The sequence below is a fragment of the Petromyzon marinus genome, chromosome 15 (genome assembly GCF_048934315.1).
Source record: "Petromyzon marinus isolate PM22_M1 ecotype Great Lakes invasive population chromosome 15, UKy_Petmar_22M1.pri1.0, whole genome shotgun sequence".
Taxonomy (NCBI): domain Eukaryota; kingdom Metazoa; phylum Chordata; class Hyperoartia; order Petromyzontiformes; family Petromyzontidae; genus Petromyzon; species Petromyzon marinus.
In genome coordinates this window covers 2,888,212-2,900,452 of record NC_133681.1, presented here as the reverse complement: position 1 = coordinate 2,900,452, position 12,241 = coordinate 2,888,212, and the positions used below count along the sequence as shown (strand labels likewise).

The 12,241-nt window shown below is 41.4% G+C and overlaps 1 protein-coding gene across 1 annotated transcript; it reads right to left on the bottom strand.

Annotated features, from left to right (window-relative positions):
* Positions 1-6,229: 6,229 nt before the first annotated feature.
* Positions 6,230-11,808, bottom strand: LOC116942582 (pro-opiomelanocortin-like). Its single transcript, XM_032954658.2, has 3 exons — positions 11,079-11,808; positions 9,060-9,143; positions 6,230-7,998 (listed from the first exon to the last, which is right to left on the bottom strand). Exons 2-3 carry the CDS (start codon positions 9,129-9,131, stop codon positions 7,627-7,629), a joined length of 444 nt encoding a protein of 147 aa, XP_032810549.1. The 5' UTR covers positions 9,132-9,143; positions 11,079-11,808; the 3' UTR covers positions 6,230-7,626.
* Positions 11,809-12,241: the final 433 nt, after the last annotated feature.

The following is a 12,241-nucleotide window of genomic DNA, read 5'->3' as shown; positions in this document are numbered from 1 at the left end:
GATACAATGTTTAATTAACGCTGATTTGGGCAGCACAGGCTTATGTAATTATTGCAAGACAACCATTCATGCGGTGGTTAATTGGTGCACTATCTCCGGCAGTGATTCTGTATGTTTGTCATACTTTGCACGGTGCCAATTTGGCATCACTATAAGGAAATGAGAACAAGTTGCGCAATGCTTGTTTGCTATTGGAGGACTATCATGTGTGCAGGCCAGCTTGCTGATTATTATTATTATTGCAGGTCAATATTTCACATCAAATGTAAACTAAACTAAAAGATTTGTTTGTTTTTTACCAGGTAAGGCCCACTGAGCTATATAGCTCTTTTTCAGAAGCGACCCGGCTACAAATGATAGCTCAACAAAGTTGCTTAACATGTGGAAGCCAAATGCTCTAGCACATGTTTATAAATGTGGAGGCAACAAAAATCCGGGAGACCGCGCAAGCTCCAAACACAGCAGGCGTCAGGGTCGTGATCGAACCCACGAACCTCCTGTATACCAGGAGAGGCAGTTAACATTTCGCCATCATGGCGCACTGTAGATAAATGTAAACGATCTGTAATGCAAGATTCACGGAGAGATTAGAACAGAAGAACCAGGAACACGTACCATTGGATGAGGCAAGAACGCCATTGAGATGAATTGTCTTCGTTAAAATGTACATCTCATCAAGTACGTTTTAATATGGACCAGGGTTTTCCTCGGAGTTAATTTGTGCGGGTTTTTCGTTATGTGGACACAGAACAATGCCATGGATAAAGAGTTGCCTAGTTTTGCAAGTAATACCTTAGGGTCTGTCATCTCCACTGTTTTCTGCAGGAGCAGTGGCATTGAGGTTAGACTGAGTTCCTTCACATCACTGGCGAGTGAAATCTTAATTGATCCTGGGCCCCCCATTCGCCAGCTTTGGTGAAGTATGGTCAAACCCTCATAACAAAACTTGGCGCGGCAAGGCCTCCATCCAGCGATTCTCACTATTTCATCGCTACTACCATAGCCACTTCTCCCTATGAACATCACGTATTGGTTCCTCCACCCAAATTGAAGGTTTGGTCTACCAGATAGACTATTTAGTCTCGTCCACAGTGTTTAACCACCACACCGCAGGTTACAAGAACTTATCTTTATACTACTTTCCTCACACTGCTCGACTTGGGAATTCTCTCCCCGCCGTCAACATTTTCCGACTTCTTATGAACCACTCTTCGCTTCTTTCGGTAAAGTCACATAGACAGAAAGTGTATTAAATAGTAATAGAATACGACGTTTAGATTGCAACACAAACAACCATCATCAGGTAAGAATGAATGAGAAAATAAACATATTAAACTTGATTCGAAGCTTTCGTGACTGCAGGAATTACTCTTTGGTTCTTTCGGTAAAGTCACGTAGAAAGAAAATAAATAAAATAATAGAATACGACGTTTCGATTGCAACACAAGCAATCGTCATCAAGTAGAAAACAAACCTAGTGAACTTAGAAATACAATACAACACAGAGAGTCGGCTAACACAACAGTCAACACCCTACCTGGTTGATTACGTTCTTCCAAAGATTGCTAAATTTGAGAGAGAGAGGGAGAGAGACAAAACACAGACACGGAGACACATAGACATGCACACAAGCAGATAGAGACCTTTCGCCATTCAAGAAAACATACTTTTAACACTTTCAATCACGCTGTTTATTGACGGTCACCTGACGTGTATTTTTTTGGGGCCCATCGACCTCGTGGCTCAGAAAAGAAAACGGAAATTGACTGCATTGCAGAGACAAGTTTGCGATATTTTTGTATGATACGCACGCACGCGTGCTACAGCCCTCCACCCGCCCTGTCCAGTTGCCAGCTCAAGAAAGGACCACGCGCAGCCAGAAACACAAACGCTGCCCTCGAGATTAAACGGCGCACGGACCGTTGCGAATTAAAGTGAAATATGTCCTTCATTTTGCGCACTTATCGTGGACGCATTTCCCCCACCAAGACGACATCTGCTCCGAGTGAAAGAATTGTGCTGTCTACATTGGCGTGCATTGTTGAAATCGAATCTGTTGTCGAGCATGGGGGGATTTTTATCCTTGTATTTTTATGTGCACGAAATGTGAAAATATGATTGTGTGCGTGCGCCCGTGTTTTCTTATTTCGTGTGCATGTCAAGGCCCAGTATGCTATGAAAAAAAAACCCACCAAGACATCATCCACAGTGCAGTAACTCACCTTAGCCGTGCATCCGGCATTCCTGCATTATTAAACCCTGATGGCAAAATGGGAATACAAAAGTCTCTTGGCAAAATCATTCCTGTGTTCGATATGCTCGTTACAACACCGGCTTTAATTTTCAAGCCGACTGGCCATTTTCTAAAGGCAGATAGGCTGTTGTGTAATAATGTCCATTCAGTAAGGGCAAATGATGCCTCTGCTTGTGAGGACGGGTGCTGCAACGTGATTGCCTCGTTCTTTTTTAATGATCTTCGGTGGTTGTTAATTTTTTTTATTATCGCTTTGTTGGAGAATCTTTGCTGGCTCAGACAGTTTAACGATGTTATAATCACCGTTATCTCTGCACCATTGTAATGAGAAAGGGAGCTAACATAATAAATTGACAGACACTTTTTTTGTATTCTGATATTCGAAAAAGTCAAAGTGTGTTGGAGAAAGGGCACTCTGGGAGAATATGTGACTCAAAAGAAAGTTCAAACGAAATAGATTGTTCATATAAAACGACTTGTCTCGACACAAATTATCATGGTACGTTGTCAATACTGGGGGTCTTACTGAGCACATGGTGAAAATGTCTTCGCTGAAAAGTAATAAGATGTCTTCGCTGAAAAGTAATTTATATTGAGCTGCAATCATTAATAGCACTTTCTGGTATATACCACAGTAAGGAGAAGCAATATTTCTTGTGACCATTTGAAGAATATTACATCATACATTAAGCATAACAAAACACTTAAAAAATATATTAGATATCATTCCAAAACAATTGCATTGGCATGTGTAGGTTCGTGCTTTGCACTAACAGGGTTAATTTGCAAAAGACCTGCCAGGCATGCAGTAATAAAGCAGCTTCGAGATAGCATATTTTTATTTCATAGTTAACACACCATCTTTCATATAACATCAGCCGTCTTAGCAAACGCATCAGAATGTGTTATTCTCTTTGACAGGTTTACAGGTTCAATTGGTTTATTTTCTCGGACTGACATCACTGCGTTTTGTCCTATCCATTTGTAAGCACGACTAAAAAATATACTCTTCGTTACGACATCGTTTAGCTTTCAACGTCAATGTACGTAATTGACTTGCAAAAAATAGCACACGACCATTGCACTTGAACAATCTGTTGCCATAAAAATGTCGATTTCGTCCAACACAATGATCACTGATCGTAGACTTGAGATACAATGTAAGAAATCCAGCCTTGCAATCCACTGCAAGATCTGGACTACTCACATCGAGTCACATCAGTGAGCTGTTGCAAGGTCCAAACCAGACTTGTATTCTGCTCTTGCTGGCATCCTCCATTGCACTGTAAGTTGCCAAGTCTAAAAAAAACACCTCCTATACTTTAGAAGCAAACCCCCTCTTCCTGATGACGAACGCCTGTGTTGCGATCGAAACGTCGTAGTTTTTGGTTATTTTTTGTTATTTTCTTTGAACCTATCTACGTGACTTTACCGAAAGACCCAAAGTATATTAAGTCAAGATAGAACACCTCCTATTTATCTGAAATGGTTGAGAAAATCTGGAATGGCATTCTGACATCTGACTCTCCTAATACTGTCGCCTGTCCTCATATCTCCCCAGTCAGCCTGTCACCATAAATAACATCACTAAAATCATCTCCAACCTATAAACGTTTTAAATAAAACCTCAAATCTCTGCTCACCAAATGCATTCCTAGCTGCCTACCTGTCCTGGTTCCCGTACATTACCAGCTGTGTCAATGCCTCCATCTCATCCAACACCATTCCCTTAGCTGTCTGGACTGCTGCTACGGTCACCCCCCATCCTGAAAAAAAAGCCTACACCGGACCCTGACGTCCCTGTAAACTCCAACCCTATCTTCTCCAATCTTCCCAAACACCTCTCCTTCTATGGAATCTATGGGCCAGTACAGTCTGGCTTGTGCCAAGGCCATTCTACTGAAACTGCTCTCTTAAATGTGATAAATAACTGTCTCTCTCTTCAGACTAGGGTATTACTCTCATTCCTAGTAGTGGCAACCATTCTGCTGCTTTTCAGACCACTTGCATTCCCTCCGGCGTCTACAAATCTGAGCTTTTCTTCGGCGCTCCATCTCACTTCTTTAATGGTGCCCAACAAAGGCTCTTTCCCTGGTCCCCATTTATTTCTCAATAAATATCCTGCCTCTTGGCAATATCGTCTCCAATTTGAATGTCGACCAGCGTTTCTATGCTGACGACACCCACCTCACCCTTAAGCTCATGCTGCCATATTCTTTGGTTCTTTCGGTAAAGTCACGTAGGTGGAAAAAATATCATAAAAAATAAAATAAATTAAATCACGACGTTTCGATTGCAACACAAGCAATCATCATCAGGTGTGACAACCACAGCAAGACATATTTTTTTACTTGTTTTTTTATTTTATTTTTCCACCTACGTGACTTTACTGAAAGAACCAAAGAATATTAATCCTTGCAGTCACGAAAACTTCAAATCTAGAATCATGCTCCCGTTTCTCTTGTCTTACCTCGACGTGGTTTCATCTTGCATTGGATCTAAATTCTTCGAGCTGATCGTCGCTAAAACAAGAATCCATCGTTCCTGGCAAAAAAAAATGCCTTTCCCAATAGAGAAATTCAGTTTGAGTGTTGCACCTCCAAAAGTCTGACAATGCCCTTGCAAAGATTGTGAAACCTTGCAGTTGCCATTGATCCCAAAGGTCTCATTCTCTTCCCACAAAATGTCAACTCTGCTGGACCTCGTACCTCCTCCATCTGCGCAACATCAGCCAAAATATCCCTAACCCTCCACTGGCACTCAAATCCAGTCTCGGATCAAATTCAGAATTGCACTCATTTCAAGATGCTCTCACGGTGTCGCCAATGCCCGCCTCTCCCCCTCTTACAACACTGGAGTCGCCTCCACGCACTCTCCACTTGAGCAGTAAGCAAGGCCTGCCATCGAAGCCTCCGGTCAACAATTATCTCAGTGCAAGGTCGCTTCATTGTTCTCTGCTGCAGCTGCCATAGTACGGCTGTCTCTTCCCCCAGCCACCTGTGCTGACGTTTTTCCCCGGCGCCCGTTTAAGTACCTGGCTCCATAGAAAAACACATTGTTGTACTCTGCCTATGACCGACTGCCTCGTCTCTCTATAAAATAAATGCCTAATTTTTCTTTACAGAGTTTTGAGAAAACGGGTCGGGCTTTGAATGGTGCATAAATCCCAATTGTGTTGTGTCATTGTACCTTCGGTCATCTCACAGAGCTGATAAAAAAAAGTAGCATGTGCATGGCATAGAATTACATTTGTATGCTCTCTTTAAAAATATACAGAATGATGTCGGCTTGCAGATGCTCACTTTGTAAAAGTATAAGCTCACTCGGCTCCTGAACATATGCTGGCCGTATAAATGTATTCCTATTCAACGTTACTATTCATGATGACATGCGCGCCTTTGAGTGGTAACGGGCTGCCCTCTACAGATAGAACAGAGCAATGAGCAATGATTTAAAGGTAGAGAGAGCAGAAGACATTGACATTCTGTGGACCATGAAAACCATTACGAAACAATGTACAGGGAAGTAATCAACGCCGCGTTACTCATTATTTCATTCGCTCAAGACATTTAAACGTAAAAAAAATTCGCAAACACGTTCATATGGAATCACACCGTAATGAAATTAATAGATATATACGCCATTTGTATGTCATGTACACGTTATGTATAAAACAATCACGTGTTTTTCATTATTTATTTATCATACGCGGCATCATACATAAACAGTGTCAGCAACATCGAGCACAACAATTAAACGGTAGCATACGCTAACACATGCTATTATTATTACTGCAGAGATTATGTTAATTTGCCTCTGCATTTTTCTTTGGTCGTTTTTTTTAAACTATGCTGCATTCATATTCTTAGTTTTTTCGGTAAATTCACGTTGAAGGGAAACAACAAAATAATAAAATATATACAGCAACAAAATATATTTTATTATTTTGAGGGGAAACAACAAAATAATAAAATATATACAGCCATTAAATATATATTTTATTATTTTGTTGTTTCCCTTCAACGTGACTTTACCGAAAAAACTAAGAATATGAATTACTGCAGTCACGAAAGCTTTAAATCAAAATTTATGCTGCATTCGTGAATGTGTTTACAATTTTATCTACACACACGTGCTACTGTTTATTTCAACGCTGCCACAGCCTGTTTGGAACTATTACAATTACCCGTGACTCTTCCACTCATAAGGGGCCGTCCATAAATGACGTCACGCACCTGGGGGGGGGGTCAGACATTTGTGACGATGTGTGACGAGGGGGGGGGGGGGGGTTTGAGAAATGTGACGTCACATCAAAATGCGCAACTTTAAATAAATATAGACAACACGTTCTACTTAAATAAATAGACTTTTAATAAATGTTTTCTCCTACAACATCAGACTGCAGCGCCACATTAAATACTCACTACAATGACAATAGTTTAAAGCGATTCGAAGCATGTTTTATTTTTGAGGGGGGGGGCAGAGCTTTGTGACGTCATATTTGAGGGGGGGGTCTGACTTTTTGTGACGTCGTGTGACGAAGGGGGGGGGGTCAAAAATCGTCCAAAATCGCGTGCCGTCATTTATGGACGGCCCCTAAGGACGGCCACGTATGCTTTTATTAGTCCCCCACCCATCCCACATTGAAGTGTCAACGGGGCATCGCATTTCTCTTGGCCGCTACCCCCATCGCGATAGCTTCTTTTTGTTGAACCGAGGACAACCCTGGCGACTCTCCTACAACCTCCACCCAGTGCCGGATTTTCCTAGAAGCACAAGTAGCTATTACACGTGTAGTGGCCACTACACTACACGTGTAGTGTAGTAGCTACTACACGTGTACTCCTAGTAGCACAAGTAGCTACTACACGTGTAGTGGCCACTACTACACGTGTAGTAGCCACTACACGTGTAGCAGTAGCCACTACACGTGTAGTGTCTTTCAAGCTATCAATTCCGGTTCAGTGACGCTGCACTTGCTCTATTACTAGAGTACTATACCGCCTTCAACTTTTATGAACGACTGGGTGATTAATGTTAGCGATTTGTCGTATTATCTGGTTATATAGCAAATGAAAAAATACAATTACTTTACAACGCAAGTTAAAAATTTGTCTAGATTTGAAGTTTTCGTGACTGCAGGGATCCATACTCTTTGGTTATTTTGGTAAAGTCACGTAGTAGGTAGAAAATGAAATAAATTAAATCACGACGTATTGATTGCAACACAAGCAGTCATCATCAGGTGGGAAAACCACGGCAAGAGATTTGAGGTTTAAATATTCATGTTTTTTTTTTATTTAGGGCCCCCTTTATAACGTATGCTACAGGCCCCGCACGAGCTTCATCACGCACTGCCTCCACCTCATTGCTCATCGCTTCCGTCTCTCCAGAAAATCCTCCTCCTCTTCCTGCCCGGGGTTCCGGCCATCTCCGAGCCACACTTTGACCGGCCGTCGCTTTTTCCCCGCAGGCTTCCCCCAACGGAAGTGCTCCACGGAATAGGACCTCTTTCCATCGTAGGCTCCCTCGGGGTCCCTGATCTCGGCGCTTGACGTCTGCCCGTTGTCTTCCTCGTCCCGCGCGTTCGTCGCTGTCGCCGCGACGTTTCCGTCCGGGCTCACGAGTTGCTGCATTCGACGTAAATAACCTGCGATGTAGTCCTGCAGCAGCTTGGCCTGAGGGGTGTCGCCGCTGCTGCTGTCGCTGGGTATGCATTCGTTTTGGGCGCCTGGCGCGCAGGGCTGCAGCAAAGGCACGAGGAAGCACACGGTCCATTGATCGGTATGAATGCCAGATATTGCAATTGAAAACGAATTTGAAGTATCTGCGACAGCGTCTACAAAAGCTCAACACATTGGTGAATGATACCGCCCTAAAGGTCTACACAAATATATCATAGGACGTTTCAGGCGATGGCCGTTCATCATGCTTGATACAAGCATTCACATGGATGTAAGTTTGCAGCGTTTTGTTTTGTTGAATTAAAAAGGGAGTAAAATATGCTTGTAAACATGTGGCGTAAATCGTCCACTGCTTAATTTAGGTCAAAATTAAGATACATACTCTTATTTATACCTACGTGACTTTACCGAAAGAACCAAAGAGTATGGATCCCTGCAGTCACGAAAGCTTCATATCAAGATTAAATTAATATACGTTGTGAAATTGCAACTGGGTCTAAAACACGCAATTATTTGCGACTTAAAACGTTGCATCCCATTTCAAACGTCCACTGAAACTTGGCCTTGCACAACTTTGCTTGAACATTTGAATGCGTTGGGGTTCCCCCCCCCCGTTTGGACACAGCAATTATTGCGCGATAGAGAAAAACGAATTATCTGGTACAACAAACCACCCCTTAAATTTCGATTTAAAGCTTTCGTGACTGCAAGGATTCATCTTCTTTGGTTCTTTCGGTAAAGTCACGTAGAATGAGAATAAAATAATAAATTGATAAAATAAAATAACACAATAATATTCTCACGACGTTTCGGCCACAACACAAGCGACCTTCATCACCTTTTATTATTTTATTCTCATTCTACGTGACTTTACCGAAAGAACCAAAGAAAACCACCCTTTATTGAGATGCGATTTTTACGTAATTATTTTTTTTTTAATATTCTTTGGTTCTTTCGGTAAAGTCACGTAGATAGAAAATAAAACAAAAGCTATTTTCTATCTACGTGACTTTATCGAAATAAACAAAGAATATGAATTTCTGCAGTCACGAAAGTTTTAAGTCAAAATGTATTTTTTTATGTTTATATATATTTTTTGTTAAATTCATGGAAAACCTCACCTTGCCAATGATGGAAGCACCCACCGCTGAGCCCAACACACAGGCAAGCAGCAGAAAGAACCGCGTGTGCATCTCGGCGTGAATCTGGAGGACACCACGCATCATGCGGATTACCTAGCACATCCCACCCCGCGCCCCTTTTCACAGCTACGCTCCGGCAGCATTTGCCAAAAACCCAAACGCAAGCGAACTGTTGGTGCCAAAACCCGCGCATTGGCGCTACTTGAACAAAACGCATACAATCATTTGTAACACGACGCGAGGCACCAACAACTGCCTCGCTACGCGCTCGGGGCACCAAAAACACCATCGAGGGGTTCCTGGATTTGTGACAGAGAGAGAAAAATGTGGGTGACCCCAATATATCTCTTCATATCTGACTGCATATTTGTCTCCTATCTACATACGTTTCACTTCAAAACGTCTCTGTCTCATTCGCATTTCTCTTTTTTTATCTCACTGCATCTCTACCTCTTTCTACATGTCTTCTGTAGTCTCACTGGAAGTTTATACATCGATAGGGGACCTCTTAGAAATTGATTCTGTTTCGGAATGGTAATGGGGCAACACCACCACTGCCTAGAATGAATGCATTGTGTATATTGGTGAAGTGATAATTGTAATTTCACTTGACGGGTCTTCTTTGCACACCAGTTAATGTGCATCAAGGCCGTAATTATAATATATATTGGGGGGGACAAATACCCCCCAATATTCAAATATGCTCAAAATGTCCCCCCCAATATATTGCTATAAAATAGATTGCTGTTTATATGATTGTGGTTATGGTTGTACTTTATTAATCCCTAATCTCTGCCATTACATACAATGAAACAAGAAAAGGTAAAAAATAAAAAAACAGAGCAATGTAATACAATACACTATTAGACATTATTGTAAAAAATCAATACAAAGTCCATCCCATGTGTTAGTGAATTCTTTAATATTTTAAGCAGGAAATGGCAGGAAATTAGTTTTCAAATTTAGATTTTTTTTTCTGGGGGGGGGGGGACCCCCAGACCCCCTGGAAGATTTGGTCCCCTCAAATGTTGACTCCATGGCTACGGCTTTGATGTGCATTCGCCTTTTTTACAAGCAACAGTTCCAAAATTGTTCAGTTTTATGAACATGTGAATATCATGATAACGTTGTTGATTACTTAAGATTTCCACAGATTTTCAAGTGTGTGAGACCAATGTAAATGTTTAAATTGTATTTTATATACTGTAGTACGTGAAGTTAAAATTCAATTAATAAAATCAGCAAAATTTGAAATGTACGCAATAACGTTTGTAGAGATACAAATTGAAAGGCGGTCTTTTCATTTGAATTTGCTTGGAACATTATTATTCCTGTTAACTCTAAGATGTGTGTTTGCAGTTCTATGTGCAATTAAATGAAGTAAATGTGGCCACAACTTTAGAATGCATACGCTTGGCAGCAGATATACATTAAAAAATAAACTTGCTTTCAGCATTGTACGAGCATTTCTGTTTTTACAATCACATAAAAACGAAAAGTCGGTGACCCGAACCAACAAAAACTTACAACACATCTCACCGTTGTGATATACGATGCAAATGAGAACGGAATAACATGTTACCTAATAATAGCGTGTTTCCCCTTTTTTTCTGGCAACAAAACTGAAACCTTCTTACAAGGATTCATGTCTGCATTAACCACAATACTTGCAGTCAAAATGCAAACAAAAAACATACTCTGATAATATATATGCATTTTTTTTAACTGATTGGTCCACACCAAGGAACGGCTTTCTTTGAAAAGAAAGCCGTTCCTTGGTGTGGCTTTCTTTTCAAAGAAAGCCGTCCCTTGGTGTGGACCAACAATGCATATATTATCAGAGTGTTTTTTGTTTGCATTTTGACTGCAAGTATTGTGGTTAATGCAGTAACATGGATCCTTGTAATAAGGTTTCAGTTTTGTTGCCAGAAAAAAGGGGGAGAACCCTGTTATCATAATTTGGTACTGGCAAAAGAGGTCTAATGATGAACATGTTACCTTTTGCGAAGTCGCTGCACAACAAAGAGCTTCAATTCAGAATCTCAGCAGTTCGAGACACGTGTTGACTGAGGTCAGGATTCTGGAGAAGTGACGATACAGGCAGCAACGGAGGGAGTCCTTATAAGATGTCAGTGTGAAGGGGGCTGGGGTATATGCATGCATGCGGTGGGTGTATAACACAAAAGTGCATTCGTATATCTGAAGGACCTGCGCTATTTGCGCGGCTAAGTGCACTTTCATAGGTAGCGCTCTCAGCAAATGGGAACCATGCTGTATAGGTTAAGCCTAAGTGATGGGTAGAGAGATAGGTGGAGTGTTTTCGCACGCCGCACTACGAATCCAGTCACCCGAGTTTGATTCCTTGTCCCATTGCATGGATGTTGAACTTCTTTCGCACTTAGTACGTAGCCAACAGTGCTAGTCGGAGGTGCGGGGGAAGGACAACAAACTACAACACAATTTTGAGTTCTAAAGAAATGAGTTTTCAACCTAGATTTAAAAGTCTATAGCTTCCAGTGGCTTCCTAATATCGGAAGAAAAAAGATTCCGGACGGCCGCAGAAACGCATCTGAAAGCCCGTGAAGCAATAGCCGTCTTTGTTCGTGAGGATGACCACTGGTAGTGAAATTTTGATATAAAGCTTTCGTGACTGCAGGGATTCATATTCTTGGTTCTTTCGGTAAAGTCACGTAGAAGGGAAACAATGCAATTATAAAAATATGAAACAATAAAATTCCCACGACGTTTCGACTGCAACACAAGCAATCATCATCAGGTGTGAAAACCACAGCAGATACACACCTGATGATGATTGCTTGTGTTGCAGTCGAAACACTGGTAGTGAGTTATATTTAGACTGATCCTGGACTCCCCAACAACCCACGCTGACCGGCGTGGTGAATTATGGTCAAACAGCCCTTCATGACTGACAATGAATGGGGAGTCCATCAACAAGCAGTGCGTTGACGAGGACCTGGACATTTATTGCCTGGTGATGGCAAACATTTTCAATTAATAACGTCAAATTATAAAAAAGTCGATTTAGATTAATTACAACCTTTGATTGTAACTTCCATATTCCTGTGACGATAGCGGTTTCAATAAATAGGACAAGTGACACTGAGGTTTCACAAATTAATATATATGTTATTGACCACTTA